We start from the raw sequence: 22,608 nt of genomic DNA, 5'->3' as shown, positions 1-22,608 counted from the left end.
AAGAGTGGGAATATTGGAAACTAAAGTTCTGGAGCAAGAAAACAAATTAGAAGTTCTAGGAGAACAAAATCAGCTCCTAATAAAAGATAACGGAAATATTAACTATAAATTGGAATTACTGGAAAATGTAACAAGGAAACAATCTCAGACTAATTAACTTTCCTAAATTATCTACTGTGTCAGCTCTTGGTCTGTTTAAGAGATATCTTTCTGAGATACTGAAAGTTCCAGAAACATCTTATCCTCTTACCTCAAAGATTTACCAATAGAAAATCAACAAGATCTAGTAGTAGATGCTTTAGATTTAACGAATATATTAGAAAGATCATATATAGAACCACTACTAACTGCTAGCTTGTTTGTTCAATTAGCATTAGACTCAGATACAGAATGGTTATATCGTTTATGAGTCATAAAATTAGAATGTAACCAGATGTATCCAGAATTATACAGAAAAAGAGGAAGCAATTCCTACTACTATGACCTAAAGTCTTAAAACTGGGTCCATAATCCTTAGATTTCCCTGTAAATGTTTGGTTCACTTTCAAGGAGTCAGATATATTTTCTTTGAATCTTCACAGCTGTCTAGATTCATTTTGGGTACAGAGGTGACTTCGACTGGTACACCTATTAACATACAAGAATGATGCTCGTAATTGAAAACCCAGGCTTGCTTCAGGTAACCTTTTCTTTTTTCCTTTAACAATAATTGAAATGATTTTCTGCCTCCCCCTAGATAGTAGACTTCCTGACAGTTAAGTTTCTTTGTATTTCCTTATTTTACAATTATCCTTGTTTGTTTCTTATTGTGTTCAAACAATTTTTTCTATGCCCTTCATGATCTTGTAAGTCTCTATCATATTCCCTCTAAGTCTCCTCTTCTCCAGAGAAAAGAGACTCAGTTTCTCCAATCTGGAGGCACCCAGTTACAGAATTATAATTTATACATTTATACGACAACAGCATGTGGAAATACCAGCACAAATACACGTAAATGCCAATAATCCACCTAAGCATTATTTTGTCAATAACACACACATTTGGGGTATATCTTATACAGTACATATTTCACAGTTAGGTATACACACAGGCAGAGTCTGGGCATGGCATGACTCGCATGCATATAACACAGACAACTACAAGTTATGGGCATATCTTCAGAATCAGTTAATTTAAAGCTCTATGGCTGGTGTAAGTACTTGTGTCTAGCCATACAGGCAAACATACCCAGTTATGCTAGTATATTTATAGAACAAGTATATAATTATTTCGTTACTTTGATTTCTATCCTGTTCTCCCGGGAGCTCAGAATGGGTTACAAAAGGAAACTCATAGTAAATTGCAAGATATTCACAGTACTACTACTACTACTGCTGCTACTGCTACTTATCACCCATACAGCGTTGAAAGGCATATGCAGCGCTGTACATTTTGACATTTATAGACAGTCCCTGCTCGGAAGAGCTTACAATCTAACTTGGACAGACAGACATGACATAAAGGGTTGAGGATACAGAACCCAAGGTGAAAAGAGTTAAGAGTTAAAAGCACTCTCAAAAAGGTGGGCTTTTAACTGGGCCTTGAGCACTGCCAGAGATGGAATCCGCTTAGGGATTCGAGCAGCTTGTTCCAAGCATATGCCGCAGCAAAGATCTTAATAAATGCCTAGACGCATAGAATAACACCAACGGTTGTAACTCAAACAATGCTCTAAGTGCTAACATCAGAATCTTAAATTTGGTCCTAAATACCATTGGTAACCAGTGGAATTTCAAATACAAAGGAGTCACATGATTACAAATATGTGCATGGCCTAACAACCGAATCGCAGCATCTACCACCCTTTCTGTAAAAAATTTATTTCCTTAGATTACTCCTGAGCCTATCGTCTCTTAACTTCATCCCATCTCCTCTCACTCTGGAGTTTCCTTTCAGTTGAAAGAGACTTGCCTCATGCACATTTATGCCATGTAGGTATTTAAATTTCGCTAGAACAATACTAATAACAATAATCTATAAATTAATTACTCCAAAAATGTTATTAGCCAAGTGGTGGAAATACCCATTGAAAAACCATTTAAGTAAAGTGGAGAAAAAGCCTCAACTTAATTTCATATGCAGACAGCAACCCAATGATCCTGGCGATCCTGGCCTTTATCAACAGCTATGAAGATAAATGAAACCTTCCTTAAGGTTCTTTTTCCTGTTCCCTGTGCACAGTGGTGAAATATGTTCCCATTTTGAAAGATTGCATTTTGAGAAGTAGTGAAGTTTTCTTGCCCATGATACAGATTAAGAACGGTTGAAAAAGGGGGCATGGCTTAGGAGTGCAACTAGATGGTCGGGTGAAGACTGAGCTCTGCATTTACAAGCATTTGAAAGCAATTTTAAGCCGCTAATTTCATTTCATTTTTCAAGAATTTTTGGAATTCATATCTTAGTATGGCTTCTAGCAAACAGGCAAAAAATGAAGTGGCTGCTGCAGGAGTGGGGAATGCTAAAAGGTCCAAGATTGAACTGATGACTCCTTCTAAGGTGCCATTGCCTAGGGATGATAATAGTGATATCTTTGCTAAGCTGCAGATTATTACATATATTGTTTCTGACAATTCTCAAAAATTGAAAGAGGTGAAAGAGGAAGTAAGGAACATAACAGCACGTATGGAACAGTTTGAACTTAAAATGGATCACTTGGAAAAAAGGATGGCAACAAACGAAATGGAAATAAAAAAAGATAAAGTATATAGGAATAAAGTGGATGCTCTTTCTAAGGATCTGGAGGACTGCATTAATAGGGGGAAACGGAACAATTTGAGAATTATTGAGCTCCCGGAGGGAGTTGAAAATAATGATGCTATTTCTTTCCTCGAGCAATTTCTCCCTAAAATTCTGCCTCTCAAATCAAAATATCCACTAGAATTTGAGAGGGCTCATAGGATCCCTACAAGAAGAACTGGCAGGGATCTGAGACCACGTCCGTTAATATTTAAACTTTTGAGGCATCAGCAGGTAATGGAAATAATTAGGTTGGCAAAAGAAAACAGAAATCTGAAGTGCCAAGACTCAAAAATTCACACTGTGCCAGATTTCGCAAAATCCACCGCTGAAAAAAAGGAAAAAGTTACTTGAATTAAGACCCCAAATGAGACACCTTGGCGTTAAATATGGATTGCTTTATCCTGCTATAATGAGGGTAACTTATGCAAACTAAACATTAAGCTTTGAGGATCCGGACAAGTTAAAAAAATTTCTGGACTCGTGTAAGCAACCGATGGTATCATAGGAGGGAAGTATGGATCTGTGTTAAAATGTTTTCTTTTTGTTTGACTTTTAGTTTTAGTTTTTCATGGCAGTAAATGTTATATGAGGAATTGATTCGGTTGTAAGATTGAATTTTATTTTGTATTCAACTGAAATAACTGCCTTCGGTACAATGCATTGGAAAATAAATTCTTTTTAGAATTCTTCAAATGGAGTTCCGTGGAGTTATGCAAATTAGCTGGTGGACTTGGACTTCTAAATTCTATTTGCTAAGGATTTTTACATTTGTACTGGCAAAGAAATGTTAATAAATACTAAACTAAACTAAACCTTAAGTTTATATATCGCATCATCTCCACGGATGTTGTGGAGCTCGGCACGGTTTACAAGAACTTAAAATATAGGAAAAGAAGGGAAAAAAAAGGTTTACATGAACTTATATATAGAAGAGAAGAGTAAGGGGGGATAGAAATACATTTTAGTGAAAAGCCAGGTTTTCAGTTGCTTGCAGAATAATTGGAGGGAGCCCAGGTTCCGCAGCGGGGTAGTAAGGTTGTTCCAAAGACCTGTGATTCTGAAGAGAAGGGATTTTCCCAGTTTGCCTGCATAGCGAATACCGTGTAGAGAGGGGAAGGATAATTTATACCTTTGGGCAGGTCTGGTAGAGTCAGGACTCGAGGAGTTATAAGATAGTGGGATTAAGGGAGGAAGGATGCCGTGAATGATCTTAAAAGCCAGGCAGGAGCATTTAAAATGGATTCTGGAAATCACTGGGAGCCAGTGAAGTTTGGCTAGGAGTGGGGAGACATGGTCAGACTTGCGTTTTGCAAAGATCAACTTGGCTGCAGTATTCTGGATTAGCTGGAGTCTTTGAAGACTTTTTTTTGATAGGCTTAAGTAGATGGCATTGCAGTAGTCTAATTTGGAGAGGATGATGGATTAGACAAGGACGGCGAAATGTTGTTGGCGAAAATAGGATCTTACTTTTCTCAGCATGTGGAGGCTGAAAAAGCATGATTTAGCCAAGGAGTTGAAGTGGTCATTGAGGGAGAGAGAAGAATCGATAACGATGCCAAGGACCTTGCTTGAGAACTCAAGCTGCAGTGCAGCGCCTGAGGGTAGTGCGATGAGGGTGGGCAGGTGTTCTAATTTTGGGCCGAGCCAGAGTAATTTTGTTTTTGATTCATTCAATTTCATCTGTACCGAGAAGGACCAGGAATGGAGTCTAATTATGCAAGCTGTAATGTTCTCGTGGAGGTTGGTGAGGTTCTGGTCTGTCTCAAGGAGGACAAGGATGTCATCAGCGTATGTGTAGATTGTTTCAAGGAGGGATAATTGGAGGAGTTTCAGGGAGGACATATAGATGTTAAAGAGAATAGGGGATAGGGGTGATCCCTGAGGGACACCGCAAGATGGTGTCCAAGGAACAGACATGGTGCCATTTGTGTTGACAGTGTAGGAGCGAGAGCGTAGGAAGTTTGAGAACCACTAAATACTAAAAGGATTCATCTGTTTTCACATGGATACAATATTGGATCTATTTTAAAATAACATATATGGAAAATTCAAGTGTTATTCTTACTTTCTTTCTTGGATCCAGAAATTCCTCTTCGAAATGCAGTGTGTGTGTGTGTGCATAGGAACAGTCTAAGTGTGAGGGGTCTACACACATCGATTTTTTTTTTCAACTTCTGGGGACTGAATTTTAATGGTACAGTTTCCTGATACAAGTCAAAAGTGAACTTCTCTTTGTTAGGCAGCCTGTGGCCTGGACCTATGTTATTAGTAACATATGCTTCTTTTATGGGGTGGTTTTGTTTTTTTTTTTTGTCAAAGATTTTGTGAGGGTGGATTTTTGTTAATGGTTTCTTCCTCTATCTGATATTGTTCTTCCGGGTTAAAGTTTAAACATGGAAGAAATTTCTATGATAGAAGAAATAAAGAGTTTTAAATGACTGAGCATTATTTGTTTGAACTGGAAGGAAGGTTGCTGGAGGGATCGTATGCTGATAAATATTTAGTTAGCTTATTAACTGCACGGCTTTTGGGGACTTTAGTTGAATTTTGATAATATAATAACTTGTGAATTGTGTGTTTTATTCTCTTATGAATCTTTACCTTTTGTTTTATGAGCATATTTTGATTCAGGGTTACAGGGCATTATCTGATTCATTTTATGAATTTAAAAGATGACTTCAGATCATATTTATTTATTTAAGTTTATAATGATTGCAGATGGGGTGGAAATTAATTTGCAATTCATATTATGGTTAATTAATAGTCTATAGTTATGGGGATTTAATTGAGGAAGTTTTATTTTGATATATTAAAATACTTGATCATTTTTAAGGTTGATTATATTTCTTGGAAAAGTGATTACATTATTTTATGTTATTGATTAATATGAAACTATATGGGGGATCTAATTAATTGAGACATTATATAATACTTCAAGGGACATATGATTTTATTTTAATCATTTAAGTTCTTTTTTAGTCAAATGGTTTACATTTTTTGTTAATTTGATTCTTAATGCTAATGAATTCTTATTAATTATTTTGTTAGTAGGGAAAGTATTTTATCTTTAACCTACTTATACTTTTGGAGGCTTATTATAATGTTCTATTCTGCTTAGTTATATGCTTGGGTAGTTTTTTTTTTCTATCACCTGATATCAAATGTGCGTTTCTAAGTTTTCACTATTTGATGGGGGGGATAGGGAGGATTGGGAAAAAAGGGGTATAGTTAAGATTCATAGTCGTATAAAAAAGGAAAATGATGCCTATTTATCAATTTTGGGAATTTTGTATTCTTTCTTGAAAAGTTTATTTAGTTTAAAATTTAAGCATGGATGTTAAAATTTTCTCTCTGAATGTAAATGGCCTCAATCATCAGATTAAAAGAAAGAAAACATTAGTTTTTTTTGAAAAAGCAGAATGCGGATATTTACTATATTCAAGAGACTCACCTGTCTATTATAGAATCAAAGAAATTGGAAGGAGGTTGGGTGAAGCATTGTTTTTTCACCCCAGCAGTTGGGAAAAAAGCAGGAGTAGCTATCCTTATTAATAAAAAATGTACAGCTAATTTTAAATTAATAGGTTCTGATCCAAAGGGAAGATGGGTGCATGTAGAAATGAGTTTGGGAAATAATGCCCTGGCCTTGTTCAATGTGTATGACCCTAATTTGAATCAAAAAGAGTTTTTTTAAATCATTACAACAGTAATTTCTCCCACTGGCTGCTTCTAAATTAGTTGTGGAAATTTTAACACTGTTATAGATCAGTGTTCTTCAACCCCTTTTTACACCTATGGACCGGCGGAAATAAAATAATTATTTTGTGGACCGGCAAATTAATAAGACTGAAATTTTTTAAAACCCCATTACCGCCCCATCCCCGCGAGCTTGGTCCCATTAACCATCTGATCCCATCCACACAAGCCTCAAATAGTTATGATTTTATATTGAACATATTTTATTAAAGTATAAAAAGAAACAATATTCTGTACAATTGTCATTTTATAAATATAAATAATACAGGGCAAGGAACAACAAAACCCCCGTCTCCCCTCCCCTTCACATATATCCCCTCTACTATCAAGAAAACTGAATAAGCCAAATTATTACAGAATGCTACACAAATATCATGCTAACAGAATACCACAGTCACACATGGCAGGAATAGTGTTAGGGGAGTGGAATTAGGGCAACTGCCTCCTGGTCAGAGAGAGCCCTAAGCCAGCTGGAAGCTAAAGACGTACTGCCTGGCTTTGCACTCCCCAGTTATGTCTAAAATCAGCTCTAGCAGGATACATATTTTAAATCTGATATATTCTAATCACAAGATAGAAATAAAATTATTTTTTTCTACCTTTTGTCGTCTCTGGTTTCTGCTTTCATCTTCTTTTCACTCTCTTCCGTCCAGCGTCTGCCTCTTCCATCCACTGTCTGCCCTCTACCCCTCCCCCTTCCATATGGTATCTGCGTTCTTTCTATGCCCCTCTCTCCTACACCAGATCTAGCATCTTTGTCCCTCTTTCCTTATTTTTCATCTGATCCCCTTCCCAGCATCAATCTCTTTCTACTTTGTCATTCCTCTGTCTCTCCCCTTTCCCTCATCTGATCTCTCCATTCCATCCTGACTCCTTCCCCTCCTCTAATCTCCCTGCCAGCTGTTTCCTTCCAATGTTCCTCCTCCCCTGTCCAGCAGTACCTTCTCCCTTTCTTCCTCCCCTTATCCAACAGTAATTCTCATCCCTTCCCCTTCTCCCCTGTCAGCAGTAACCCCTTCCCCTCCCTTGTCCAGGAGTACCCTTTCTCCCTTTCCTCCTTCTCTTATCCAACAGTAACTCTCGTCCCTTCCCTTCCCCTTCTCCCCTGTCAGCAGTAGCCCCTTCCCCTCCCTTGTCCAGGAGTACCCCTTCTCCCTTTCCTCCTCCTCTTATCCAACAGTAATTCTCATTCCTTCCCCTTCTCCCCTGTCAGCAGTAGCCCTTTCCCCTCCCTTGTCCAGGAGTACCCTTTCTCCCTTTCCTCCTTCTCTTATCCAACAGTAACTCTCGTCCCTTCCCTTCCCCTTCTCCCCTGTCAACAGTAGCCCCTTCCCCTCCCTTGTCCAGGAGTACTCCTTCTCCCTTTCCTCCTCCTCTTATCCAACAGTAATTCTCATCCCTTCCCCTTCTCCCCTGTCAGCAGTAGCCCCTTCCCCTCCCTTGTCCAGGAGTACCCCTTCTCCCTTTCCTCCTCCTCTTATCCAACAGTAACTCTCGTCCCTTCCCTTTCCCTTCTCCCCTGTCAGCAGTAGCCCTTTCCCCTCCCTTGTCCAGGAGCACCCCTACACCCTTCCTTCCTTCCCTCTCCAGCAAATGTTTCCTCTTTGTAGGCTAGCGGCAGCTCTGTGTGCTTTTAACTTCGGCACACAGCTGCCCCTAAGCAGTATTTTAGCCGCGGTTTCATAAGGCAGCCTCGGGGCCTTTGGTAGGCTTTGATGATGCAATGTGGGCCGGCCTATCAAAGGCCCCGAGGCTGCCTCATGAAACCGCGGCTAAAATACTGCTTAGGGACAGCTGTGTGCTGAAGTTAAAAGCACACAAAGCTGCCCCTGCTTGTCTGAGGGTGCGGAGACATACACGGCAGGAGTAGGAGGTGGAAGGCAGGAGTGTCGGCATAGCGACGGCAACAGGAAGTTGCACGTCAGCTGACGCCAGCACTTTTTGCTGTGGCTGGGGACCTGAATCCTTCGCGGACCGGCAACATTTTTTTGCGGACTGACACCAGTCCGCGGACCGGCGGTTGAAGAACTGTGTTATAGATCCATTATTGGATAAAAAGCCTTGTAGAAATATAAAATCATTAGGGTTGGATAATTTGGTACATTCATGTGATTTAAAAGATATTTGGCGTATTCTTCATTTTAATGATCAGGAATTTTCTTTTTGTTCACAGGTTCATAAGTCTTTTTTCTGCAGCAGTCAGGTTGATTTTCGGGCTGCAGAAGTCCGATCACATAACCCCTTCCTACCGACTCCTGCACTGGCTGCCAATGGAGGCACGTACGAAGTTCAAGTTGGGATGTCTCTGCTTCAAGGTATTATCTGGCCTAGCCCCTAAATACATAACAGACCTCTTCTCATTCTCAACCAACAGACATGAGAGAAGAACACACCTGAAATTCGTTTCCCCACCGGCTAGAGGATGCAAATATAAGAGATACCATCAACAACTTCTATCGTATCAAGCAGCCTTATGGGGCAAAGACTTAGAAAAATTAATTACACACACAAACAACTATGGTGAATTTAGAAAACACCTAAAAACATTCCTGTTCTCGAAATACCTAGGTAACGATTCAGGACAATAGCCCCCTTCGTAATCCCACCTAGATCTGATCTTGTAAACTGTTAACCTCTGATCTCTAACTATGATTGCTCCATTTATGGAATTTCTCTAATTCATTGTAAATCGCACGGAACTTCACGGTCCTGCAGTATATAAACTGTTGCTATTATAATCACTGTTGTTACTATCAGATGTTCTCAGCTATACTCTGTAAGTCGCTGTCTGTACAGTTTCTCTTCGTTGTGAACCGCCTAGAAGTCGCAAGATTGTTGGCGGTATATAAGAATAAAGTTATTATTATTATATTCTTATTTCATCTCTATTAGTTCAACAAGTGATTAAAGCTTCTATAGACCCAATTATATTATCTGATCATGCGGGTATATGGATTGAACTTCAAATAGATCAGCAAGAGTATAGTAGGCCTATTTGGAGATTTGATAATACATTGCTTGTGGATACAAAATTTTGGGATGAATTGCAAATAAAAATTACTGAATTTTTTCAGTATAATTTATCAGATGAAATTTCTATGGAAAATGTTTGGGATGCTTTTAAGGCTACTATAAGAGGGAAAATTATTTCATACTCTGCTTATATTAGAAAACAAATTAAGAATCAATATTCTAATTTGGAAAAAAATTAAAATTTTGGAATCTAAATTGATTAATAAGTGGGAACATGGTACTTTACAAGATCTTTTAAAGGCAAAAGGTAAATATAATGAATTAGCTTCAAAATTGATAAGGAAAGATCTTTTTTCTCAACAAATTTTGTATTATGGAGGTTCAAATAAGGCAGGTAGGTTATTGGCAAATTACCTTAAAGCAAAGAAGAGAAGAACAAAAATTATTGCAATAAAAGATGAGAAAGGAGTTATGCATAACCAAATTGGTAATATTTTAAGTAAATTTTTAAAATTTTATAAAGATCTATACTCTTCTGAATCTTATGATGGTAGGGAGAAGGATGGCTTAGAATTTTTGAATTTAATTATTGGTCCGAAGGTTCCTGATCATATAAAAAGGAGTTTAGATGAACCTATATCACTAAAAGAATTAGAAACAGCGTTGAAGTCTCTTAGAGTTGGATCCGCTCCAGGTGGTGATGGTTATACAGTAGAATTTTATAAATCATTTCAAAATTCCCTATTACCTCATTTGCTAAATTTATTTCAGTCCCAATTATCTAAGAGATGTATTACAGGTACTATGGCTGAATCATTAACAATTGTCTTGCCAAAGCCAAACAGAGATCCCACTTTGGTTTCAAACTACAGGCCTATTTCATTAATTAATGTTGATGGTAAACTTTTGGCTAAGATATTGGCTTTACGCTTGGCCAAGGCTCTCCCCTTTATTATTGATATGCATCAAACTGGATTCATTGCAAAGAGACATTCTTCGAACAATACTAGATTGGCCTTTCATATGTTAAATTTATCCAAAGAGATCATTGATCCTGTTTTTTCTATATCTTTAGATGCAGAAAAAGCTTTTGATCGAGTGGAATGGTCTTTCATGTATCAGGCATTGGTATGGTTCGGTATAGATTCGGTATAGGTTCGTAATTTATACAAATGATTTAAACTTTGTATAGCTCCCCTTCTGCAAGATTGTATATTAATAATAATTTCTCTGATCGTTTTACTTTGAAGAGGGGGGTTAGGCAGGGTTGTCCTCTGTCTCCTTTGCTTTTTGATATTGTATTAGAACCCTTGTTATTAGCTATTCAACAAGCAAAGGGGATACAGGGTATTCTCTTCTCTGATAGAGAATACAACGTTTCGGCATATGCAGATGATATTCTGCTTTATTTGAGAAATCCAGAAACTACCATTCCATGCTTATTAGAATTGATTGATACTTTTGGAAAGTTTTCAGGTTATAAAATAAATTGGAGTTAGTCAGAAATTCTTCCTCTTAATGTACATTGTAATAAAGGGTTATTTGATTCCTTCTCATTTATATGGAAAGAGGATGGATTAAAATATATAGGTATCATGATAAAAAATACTCTGTAAGACATATTAAAAGAGAATGAAAAACTTTTATTAAAAAAAGTACAAGAAATGTGTGAGCAATGGAACCCTTTACATCTTTCTTGGTGGGGGAGAGTCCAAACTATTAAAATGATGATCTTGCCTGTAGTTTGTTATCAAATGAGTATGATACCGATTTTTTTTCAGGGGTCCTTTTATAAAAAACTTAATGGTATTCTTACTAAATTTGCTTGGCTGGGTAAAAGACCTAGAATTGCTTTAGTATCTCTACAAAAGCCAATTGAGGAGGGTGGGGTAAAATTTCCAAATTTTTATAGATATCATCAAGCCTATATTTTACGCCAGGGTATGTATTGGATCCTCCCAGAACTCTTTGATAATGCTCCGGATTGGTTATATTTGTGTGGCGTCTTCTGTTTCCTTTAAATCTAGTTCATGTTGTCAGTATTAAAATGCCTAGGAGATATAAACAGAACAGAATTTTGGTTGATACATGGAAAACATTGAGATACATTAGTAATTTAACATCTATTCCAATAAAAAAATCAATGAATCAATCTTTATGGATAAACTCCAAGATTCAAATTGGCGGATATCAAGTCGTATAGAAGGACTGGATTATTGCTGGCATAAGAACTTTAAATGATGTTATTTCAGAAGGTAAACTGCTGGATTTTTCACAATTGCAAAGAAGATTTGGTCTTAATAAATAACAAAGTTTTAAATGGTTGCAATTGAAGCAGGCTATTCAGGTGGTGTTCCCTGAATGGAAAACTCTTAATAGTCAATATAGTTTGGAGTTCCTATGCTTCCAGGCAGACTTCCTGGGACACCAAGCCGCACAGTGGTATAAATTATTATCTGGATTTCTTAATAAAAAACCAAAAACTGGTCTTCAAGTTTCAAGTTTTATTTCACATTTGATGAATCGCCTATTTCGAAATTCTAGGCGATGTACATAATAATATAATATAGAAACTTTAACCTAATTACAATAAAATCAATTAAGACTCACATGAAAGATAGGGAAGGAGGGTAAAGTTACAATGTGTGAGAAGAAAAAAACAAAAAACCAGGAAAGAACGAAAGGTAGGGTAAAATTTTTGAAGTTTTCTTGCATAAAAATTGATTAAAGGCATCCTTTAGTTAAATTATAAATCAAAGGCGTCCTTAAATAAATAAGATTTTAAAAGCTTTTTAAATGTTAGGATATCACTTTCAATTCTGATGTAATGGGGAAGGGAGTTCCACCATTGTGGCCCTGCGACAGTAAACATTTCAGCTCTTCTTGTTCCGATGACTTTTAATGATGGCACAGTTAATAAGTTTTGATTAGATGAGCGCAAAGATCTTTGGGGTGTGTATGGGATAAGTGATTTTAAAATAAATTGTGGTTCGCTGAATGTGAGGGTCTTAAAAATTAGGAACATCAGCTTGTAGAGGATCCTATGGTTAACTGGTAACCAATGCGCGTCAATTAATAATGGGGTGACGTGATCGAATTTTTTTGCATTGTAGATTAACTTTATGGCCGTGTTCTGAATGATTTGCAGTCTTCTTTTTTCTTTTTGGCTGATATTTAGAAAAAGGGCGTTACAGTAGTCTATTTTAGTTATGATGAATGAATGGATTAAAATCTTTAAAGATGAAGGATAGAGAAATTTGGAGATTGATCTTATCTGTCGAAGTTTGTAGAAACAATGTTTAACAATGGAAGAGATATGTTCATGATAGGATAAGTTATTATCGAATAGCACTCCAAGAATTTTAACCGTAGGTTCCGTGCTGATAGGTATATTATTAATAAGAAAAGGTTTTATGAGTGAAATATCTTTTTTCCATTTAAATAGAATGGATTTTGTTTTGTTAATATTCAGAGCTAGTTTGTTTGAGTTCAACCAGTTATGTATTAACTCTAATTTTTGATTAATAGAGAAGATGTCAGTGTCGCTTTCGGGATCTACAGGGTGAATCAATTGGATATCATCCGCGTATGAAAAAGGGATGAAACCTGTTGCCTGACAAATTTCTAGGAGTGGTGATAAAAAAATGTTAAATAGTAGGGGAGACAGAATGGATCCTTGAGGGATTCCAAAAGTTGAGGTAAAAATAGAAGATTCTTCATTGTTAAATCTAACGGATTAAGTTCGGTTGTTGAAATAGGATTTGAACCAATTTAAGACATTCCCGGTTATTCCTTTTTCTTCAAGTCGATGTAGAAGTAGTTCGTGGTCGATTGTTTGATGTGGATGTAACGCGTTTGTTTTTTCAAAAAAATCCGAAAGCTGGTTGAATACTAGTTTTTCTGTAATTTTGGCAAGAAATGGTATATTGGATATCGGACGGTAGTTAGATAACTCATTGATACTGATTTTGTAATTTTTAACAATAGGAGTAATAGATGTATACTTCCATTGAGATGGGACTGTAGACGTAATTAAACTGTTTTGGATGATGGATAGTATAAAAGGACCGAAATGTGAGAGGAATTTTTTCAAAAAAAATGGTGGAATTAATTCTAATCGAGAACTTTTTAGATTCATTTGAGGAAACAGAGATTCAATCTCTTGTAATACTGGAATTTTAAAGTTTGAACATTTTGCTGTTGGAATGTGGTTTGATTGATCAGAATTAGAGACATTTGGAGCATAGAGATTAAGCATCAAATTTCTGCTTCTCAATGGCCACGAATTTGGTCTTGGAGAATGAGATGTACAGCGTCAACATCTATGAGACAAACTTGGTTCTTTTTGTTGCACAGAGCTTTTTGGACCCCAGTTCGTTTACAGAAGTTGGATAGCTCTAAGTCTAATAGATGTTGGCACTGTAATCTAGAAGCGGGGACTTTAGATCATCTACTTTTTCATTGTCCCTGCATTATGAACTTTTGGAATTCAATTTGGTCTCAAATAAATTGCTTATTAGAAAACCATGTTGCTTTATCCTATGAGACTGTTCTGTTTGGTATGTCCATGAGAAAAAAAAGTCAACTATCAGCACATAACAACAAACTTTTAATGATAATGACGGGAGTCGCTATTCAGCATATTAATAATAACTGGAAGAATTATACTAATCTTAATTATACATTTTGGTGGAATTACTTGTGTCATATTTTCCCTAAAAAACAGGGAAACAGTTAAGTTTCCAGTATAATGAGGGGGGTTACAACCCCCCAAACCCCTCACAACGCCGCCGCAATCTGTATTAAGTAAAGTGGGGGAGGGGTTCCCCAACAAAACCCCCCATTGGAGTCTCTAAAAACACTCTTTTTCTTCGGTGCACGCTTCCATTTTGCGCTCAGTTGTCAGCGCGCGCCTTTGTCTTCAGCGTTTTTGTCTATGAACCTGTTTGCCACCTTAAGATAATCACATACAATCACACCCAAGTTCCGCTCTTCCATCGTGCACATAAGGGGAGAGTGTGGCGCAGTGGTTAAAGCTACAACCTCAGCACCGTGGGGTTGTGGGTTCAAACCCACGCTGCTCCTTGTGACCCTGGGCAAGTCACTTAATCCCCTCATTGCCCCAGGTACATTAGATAGATTGTGAGCCCGCTGGGACAGACAGGAAAAAATGCTTGAGTACCTGAATAAATGCATATAAACCGTTCTGAGCTCCCCTGAGAGAACAGTATAGAAAATGGAATAAATAAATAAAATAAAAATAAGTTCTTCACCCTCTGAACTATACCGTTCCCTCGGGATTTTGCAGCCCAAAAGAATGACCTTGCATTTCTTAGCATTAAATTTTAGCTGCTAAATTTCAGACCATTCTTCAAGCTTTGCCAGGTCTTTCTTCATGTTACTCACACCATCTGGCGGTGTTTACTCAATTGCAGATTTTGGCATCATCAGCAAAGAGGCAAATCTTACCCGACAACCCTTCAGCAATATTGTTTATAAAAATGTTAAAAAGAACAGGCCCAAGAACAGAATCTTGAGGCACACATCCCTTTCCTCAGAGCAATCTCCATTGATCATTACCATCTGTCGTCTTCCACTCAACTAGTTCTTGACCCAGCCTGTCACTTTGGGACCCATCCCGAGGGTACTCAGTTTATTTATTAGACGTCTATGTGGAACACTGTCAAAGGCTTTGCTAAAATCTAAATACACCATATCTAGCGCACATCCTCTACCAATTCTCTGGTCACCCAGTCAAAGAAATTGATCAGATTTGTTTGACAAAACCTACCTCTAGTGAATCCATGTTGCCTCCAGTCCTGTAATACACAGGATTCCAGAAACTTCACAATTCTCTGTTTTAAAAGTATTTCCATTAATTTGCTTACCACAGAGGTCAGACTTACAAGCCTGTAATTCTCTTCTTCTTCCTTACTTCCACTTTTTTCGTGGAGATGGACCACATCCGCCCTTCTGCAGTCCTCCGGTACCACTACCAACTCTAGAGACTCGTTGAAAAGGTCAGTCAGCGGAGCTACCAGAACTTCCCTAAGTTCCTTCAGTGCCCTTAGATGTACACCATCCGGCCCCATCACTTTGTCTACCTTTATTTTAGCTAGCTCCTCACGAAAACAACCCTCTGAAAATCGATCAGGGTCTATTACTCCTCCATCCCTATTCACGTCTGTCTTCTATGGTTCCGCTTCCAGCACTTCAGCCGTGAACACAGAACAGAAATATTTAAGCAATTCGGCCTTTTCTTTATCAGCTTTTACTTATTTCTCCTCTTCACCTTTGAGTCTCAAAATGCCACTTTTGCACTTCTTCCTATCACTAATATATCTAAAAAATATCTCGTCTCACCCTTTTACCGTGTGAGCTATTTTTTCTTCCATTTGCATCTTTGCTTTCCTGACAACATGACCAGCCTCTCTTAACATTTCCAGATATTTTTGCCTGTCTTTCTCTTTCTGCAATCTTTTGTAGTTTATGAAAGCTAACCTCTTATTCCTTACCTTCTTAGCTACTACAGTGAGCACTGGATGCCAGCTGATCATCCACTGTAACTTCAGAAACACTGTCCCCTTTTGTAAGCACTAAGTCCAGTATGACCCCATCCCATGTGAATTCCATTACCAATTGCTGAAACAGTTCTAAGAACTTAAGAACTGCTGCTGCTGGGTCAGACCAGTGGTCCATTGTACCCAGCAGTCCGCTCACGCAGCGACCCTTAGGTCAAAGACCAGTGCCCTGAGACTAGCCTTACCTGCGTACGTTCTGGTTCAGCAGGAACTTGTCCAACTATGTCTTGAAACCCAGGAGGGTGTTTTCCTCTATGACAGCCTCCGGAAGAGCGTTCCAGTTTTCCACCACTCTCTGGGTATAAAAGAACTTCCTTACATTTGTATGGAATCTATCCCCTTTTAACTTTAGAGAGTGCCCTCTCATTCTCTTTACCTTGGAGAGGGTGAACAACCTGTCTTTATCTACTAAGTCTATTCCCTTCATTATCTTGAATGTTTCGATCATGTCCCCTCTCAGCCTCCTCTTTTCAAGGGAGAAGAGACCCAGTTTTTCTAATCTCTCACTGTACGGCAATTCCTCCAGCCTCTTAACCATTTTAGTCGCTCTTCTGCTTGTAGAGAATCCAGAACCTCCCTACTTCTAGAAGACCCCACAATAGGAATACTGCAATCAACATCTAGCATGTTAAAATCACCTATTAGTAAGACTTCCCCTTTTTTAACCAATGTAAATATATTCACCACTCCCTCTTTCCAAATTGATCTGCAGATCCTGCAATTGTGTGGCTCCCCCTCCTTTTCTTCCTAGCCTGTCACTCCTGAAAAGATTATATACCGATATAAATACATCCCAATCATGGTTCTCCGTGAACCATGTCTCCGTGATCGCCACTATATCCAACTCCTCTTCTTCCATCACAGCTTCTATGTCCAGAATCTTGTTTCCCATACTTCAAACATTAGTATATACTGCTTTCCAGACATTGCCCCCTTTTCCCATTTATGTAGAGGTAGTCAGTGATTTACTTACTTGAGGGCTTATACTCACCCGGGAGCTTTGATGACCCTGCCCCATCACTTCTAGTTTAAAGCCCTCTTCAGTAGATTAGCCAGCTGCCGCCAAAGACACTTCTTCTCTTCTTTGATAGATGCACACCATCCCTGCTCAGCAGACCTTGGAAAATCATTCCATGGTCCAGGAAGCCAAAACGCACTCGATGACACCAGCCACGTAGCCACGCATTAATTTCCAGGATGCGAGCTTCTCTGCCCTGGCCTTTACCCTTCCTTGGCAGGGAAGATGGACGAGAATACCACCTGTGTACCTGACTGCTTCACCTTATCTCCCAGAGCCACAAAGTCACTTTTGACACGTTTGCAGGGGTACCTGGCAGTATTGTTGGTGCAAATGTGGATGAGCAGCATCGGATAGTAGTCATCAGGCTGGATGAGTCTCGGGAAGCTCTCCGTAACATCTTGGATTTTGGCACCAGACAAACAGCATACATCTCGTGACATCATGTCTGGTCTGCAGATGGATGCTTCTGTACCCCTCAGAAAGGAATTGCCAACTACCACTACCTTACACCTCCTAGTGGTCATGGATCCAGTAATTTTTCGGATTTCAAGCTTTGGTCCTTCCTCTCCTTGGGATGCTTTCATCTCCTCCACTTCCAGGACAGCATACCGGTTCTTCAGTTCAAGGGTGGGGGGGAATCACAGTACCAATCTTGCAGGGTTCCATAATCCAAGTCCAGGTGTCTTCCCTCATCAGAGCCTCTTCTTCCCCACTGCTGGAAATCTTTGATGCCTCATGAACCATTTCATCAATGTACCTCTTATTCTCATGGATGCTTCTCAGACTTGTCACATCCTCTCTAGGTTCTTTTACTTACTTCATGAGGGATTTAAGCTGAAGATAGTTTGTACATGGAACCACTCCTTCTGCCTGGGTAACATTTTCTGTCTATACAGAGACAGAAGTTGTAACCTGAGCAGCAGCTTTGGTGATATTATGTAATTCGTAGACTCCTGATGCAGGCCAGGTGGCCGAAACATGATCATGTCGAGTCGTTGAGTTGCTTTGGATTTATGAGCTAATTTGGATTAATAAAGACCATTGGATTTATCAGATGAGTTGAAAGACACTTTTTTGTGCACCAATCTGATTGGTCATTTCCACTTTGCTCTTGCCTGTTTGATTTTGTGGAATTGCTTCCCCTGTTTTATTGTGCAGAAGTACTTACACCTGGAAGAAAAAAAGAAAGGACAGAAAAATCCTACCAAAATAATGCCCTTTTCCTGGTTAGCTGGAGAACTTATAAATCAAAAAGCTCTGCCTTGGGCAAGTTTAAGTATCCCTACATATCTCCCTAGATTCCCTCGGGGAGTTTTTTGGGTTTTTTAAAATGTGTGTCCTGTCTGGCTGCCAGACAGCAGTAGGACACCTACTGCCACCTACAATTGGGACACCCGATTGCAGAAACAGCTCCTATATGTTTATTTCTGACTTCATCAATTTTGCTATGATGTGCTTTTCTGTCAAAAATATATCGCTTGTACAATAATTATAAATGCAAATTAAAAAAAGGAAGTTATGGGATAGGAGGTAATGTACTATTATGTACTCAATGGAGAAGAGTAAATAGTGGGGTTCTCCAGGAGTCTGTGCTGGGACTGCTGCTTTTTAACATATTTATCTATGATCTAGAGATTGGAATAGCGAGATAATTAAATTTGCTGAAATACTTTGCTTTAATTTATATTTTTAGCTGTTTGAATATACTATATTTTACAATGTTACACAGATATGTCAGGAAAAACTGTAGAAGGCTTAGAGAAGTATTTAAAAACACAGTCCTGGTTCTAAATTTGAACTATGAGATCATACATAATGCTAGCTCTGACTGGAAGCCTTTATAAAATTCTTACCAGGCGTTCTGGAGACGGGTACAGGCAGCTCGACCAGTGTAAGAAAGCAAAGCACAAAGATCCCCCAAGACAAAGCCCTGTAAATGCAGAAGGTGTAGGTATTTAACATCCTTACCCTGAGAAGACACAAGACAATATAACAGCAAAAGAAATCACAGATGCTTCTCACTGGAGAACAGAAAAGGAAGGGGAACAAGACTTGATATTCAATCAAAGCGGGGCAATGGAGGGTTAAGTGAGTGGCACAAGTGGGAATGAACCCAGTTCATTAGATTCTCAGGTTACTGTACTAACCACAGAATGTGCAGGGGAAGACAGAGGGAAGACTTAGATTAGAGCTCAAGAGTTTATCTGTAACAGAGGTGAAAGAAAATGAGCTTGAAAGGAAGAATATATTTTTTTCTCTCTTTATATTGGTTTTCTTTCTATTGTAAACTGCTTTCATATGCCTGATGGTATGAATGGCAGTATATCAAAAACTAAACCAAACCAAACCAAAATACAAATATATCCAAATGGGAGATAACAAAATCTTCTCTAAGAAAGCAAGGAAACAAGTTAGCATCAACATAAGACTTGCCATATTGGGACAGATCGAAGGTCCATCAAGCCAAGTATCCTGTTTCCAACAGTGGCCAACACAGGTCCCAAGTCCCTAGCTAGATCCCAAGTAGCAAAACTGATTCTATGCTGCTTATCCTAACAATAAGCAGTGGATTTCCCCAAGCCATCTCAGTAATGGCCCATGGAAGACTCTTGTAGGAAATTACCCAAACCATTTATAAACCCTGCTAAGTTAACAGATTTCACCACATTCTCTAGCAACAAATTCCAGAGTTTAATTAAATATTGTGTAAATAAATATTTTCTCCGTTTGTTTTAAATCTACTACTTAGTAGCTTCATCACATGCCCCCTAGTCCTAGTATTTTTGGAAAGAGTAAACAAGTGATTCACATCTGCCCTTTCCACTCCACTCAGGCCACAATGCACAAAAGCTTTTCATGGCAGTGAGAGTCGCTAAAGCAGCCACACTGCCAAGGAAAGCTCACCTAAAGGATTCTCATGGCTGCAACCGATCATAATAGCAGCCACTGAAAACCCTGTGTAAATGCATTACAAAGAGCTCATTACCATTCTAATGAGCTCTCCTTGTGATGCACTAAAGGTTACGCCCCCTCAAAGTGCCCAAATTTTCCGGATGTGTAGCTGCTGTGGCTGAGATGCTACCTTCCTTACTCGCAAGAGGCAAAAGAGAAAAATACATATGAAATATCTGCTGAAGGTCAGCTTTGAAGTAAAGCATGTAACCCTGCTGTGTCTTTTGATCTTTCCACTGACTGAAGAAATGGGGAACTTTGGCATCCTGGCTAGTCACCATCAATCTGATTAAGAACATAAAAGCCTTACTGGGTCAGACCAATGGTCCATCGAGCCCAGTAGCCCATCTTCATGGTGGCCAATCCGGGTCACAAGTGACTGGTCAAAACCCAAACACTCCTCCTGCTGTGTGATTAAGATAAATGCAGTCTTCAGCAATTTCCATTCTCTTGATTTTTGTCTGTTCATAAAGTCTGTGTCACTAACATTTCTCAGTACAATAAAGCAAAATGGCTGTCTTCAGCACCACTGTCAAACTCTCCCTGACGTTTCACATGCTGTGGTACTGTCAGAAAATGCGCCTTCTGCCTGAATTGCAGTAACATACTAACACAATACATGACAGCAAATGATCGGTCCATCAAGGATGCCCAACAAGATAAACTTATAGTACATGGTATGATGCATTATTACATCACATATTTGATTTTCATCCATCCTTGCAATTCTCAGGGTTCTGGCCTTGTTTCTCAACTACTGGATGGCAGTTTGAAGAGACTCCCCTAATCATCCACTTATCTCTTCGTTTCTCATCCCCACCTCCCACCCCAAATGTTCCCTGTGAGATGGTCATTGGAATGCACTTATGTTTCCCTTAAATTTTCTGATATTTGCCCACATTTGTTCATTTCTGGTCTGAAGGTGGTATTCCCTTCCAAAGCTAATGAGAGAATGTATTAAGTTAGTCCAGTAGAAAGGTATCATCTTATTCTCTTTTCTTCATTTTCATTTCTACCTATTACATCTGGGTATAGAGAGAGTTGGTGATTAACTGAAAGTAAAGTTTTGTTAAATCAAGTGCACAATGCTTTTGTTCATTGTACATAAGAATATAAGAATTGCCGCTGCTGGGTCAGACCAGTGGTCCATCGTGCCCAGCAGTCTGCTCCTGCAGTGGCCCCTAGGTCAAGGACCTGAGCCCTAACTGAGTCTAGCCTTACCTGCGTATGTTCTGGTCTAGCAGGATCTTGTCTAACTTTGTCTTGAATCCCTGGAGGGTTAGGGTTAGGGTTTTCCCCTACGACAGCCTCCGGAAGAGTGTTCCAGTTTTCCACCACTCTCTAGGTGAAAAAGAACTTCCTTACATTTGTACGGAATCTATTCCCTTTTAACTTTAGAGAGTGCCCTCTCGTTCTCCCTACCTTGGAGAGGGTGAACAACCTGTCTTTATCTACTAAGTCTGTTTTCCCCTATAACAGCCTCCGGAAGAGCGTTCCAGCTTTCTACCACTCTTTGGTGAAGAAGACCTTCCTTAGATTCCGTACAAACGTAAGGAAGTTCTTCTTCACCCAGAGAGTGGTAGAAAGCTGGAACGCTCTTCCGGAAGCTGTTATAGGGGAAAACACCCTCCATGGATTCAAGACAAAGTTAGACAAGTTCCTGCTGAACAAGAACGGGCGCTGGTAGGGCTAGTCTCGGTTAGGGTGCTAGTCTTTGACCAGAGGGCCGCCGCGTGAGCGGACTGCTGGGCATGATGGGCCACTGGTCTGACTCAGCAGCGGCAATTCTTATGTTCTTATTCTGTTTGCCCTTTTCGCCACCGCCACACATTGCGCGGATGGCTTCATGGACTTGTTGACTAGTACTTCCAAGTCTCTTTCCTGGGGGGTCTCTCCGAGTACCGCATAAGACATCCTGTATTCATGTATAAGATTTTTGTTACCAACATGTATCATCTTACATTTATCTATGTTAAACCTCATTTGCCATGTTGCGGCCCATTTCTCGAATGTGTTTATGTCCTGTTGCAGGTCTTCGCAATCCTCCTGCGTCTTCACTACTCTGAATAACTTCGTATCATCTGCAAATTTAATCACCTCGCTCATCATTCCAATTTCCAGGTCGTTTATAAATATGTTGAAGAGCACAGGCCCAAGCACCGAACCCTGTGGCACTCCACTGGTGACGCTTTTCCAGTCCGAGTATTGTCCATTTACCCCCACTGTCTATTTTCTATCTGCCAACCAGTTTTTAATCCACATGAGTATTTCACCCTCAATCCCATGGCTCGCAATTTTTCGACATAGTCGTTCATGTAGAACCTTGTCGAACGCCTTCTGAAAATCCAGATATACAATGTCAACCAGGTCACCTTTGTCTAATTGCCTGTTAACTCCCTTGAAGAAGTGCAGCAAGTTTGTCAAGGAAGATCTTTGCTGAAACCATGCTGGCTGGTCCTCATCAGATTGTGTCAGTCAAGGTGGTCAATGATGCGGTCCTTTATCAGCGCCTCTACCATTTTTCCCAGTACCGAAGTCAGACTCAAC

The 22,608-nt window shown here is 39.1% G+C and overlaps 1 protein-coding gene across 2 annotated transcripts in view; it reads right to left on the bottom strand.

Annotated features, from left to right (window-relative positions):
* The window catches only part of PEX6 (peroxisomal biogenesis factor 6), a 369,373-nt gene that overhangs the window by 149,390 nt on the left and 197,375 nt on the right, over positions 1-22,608 (bottom strand). For both annotated transcript variants that reach the window (XR_004538689.1, XM_033936158.1), the window contains exon 9: positions 18,963-19,039. Coding sequence is in view for 1 of the 2 variants with exons in the window: in XM_033936158.1 (XP_033792049.1) it covers positions 18,963-19,039 (77 nt within the window). In the remaining variant the exon portion in view is untranslated. The remainder of the gene's footprint in view (positions 1-18,962; positions 19,040-22,608) is intronic.

Source organism: Geotrypetes seraphini, chromosome 3 (genome assembly GCF_902459505.1).
Source record: "Geotrypetes seraphini chromosome 3, aGeoSer1.1, whole genome shotgun sequence".
NCBI classification, from domain to species: domain Eukaryota; kingdom Metazoa; phylum Chordata; class Amphibia; order Gymnophiona; family Dermophiidae; genus Geotrypetes; species Geotrypetes seraphini.
This window is presented reverse-complemented; position numbering and strand designations above follow the sequence as displayed.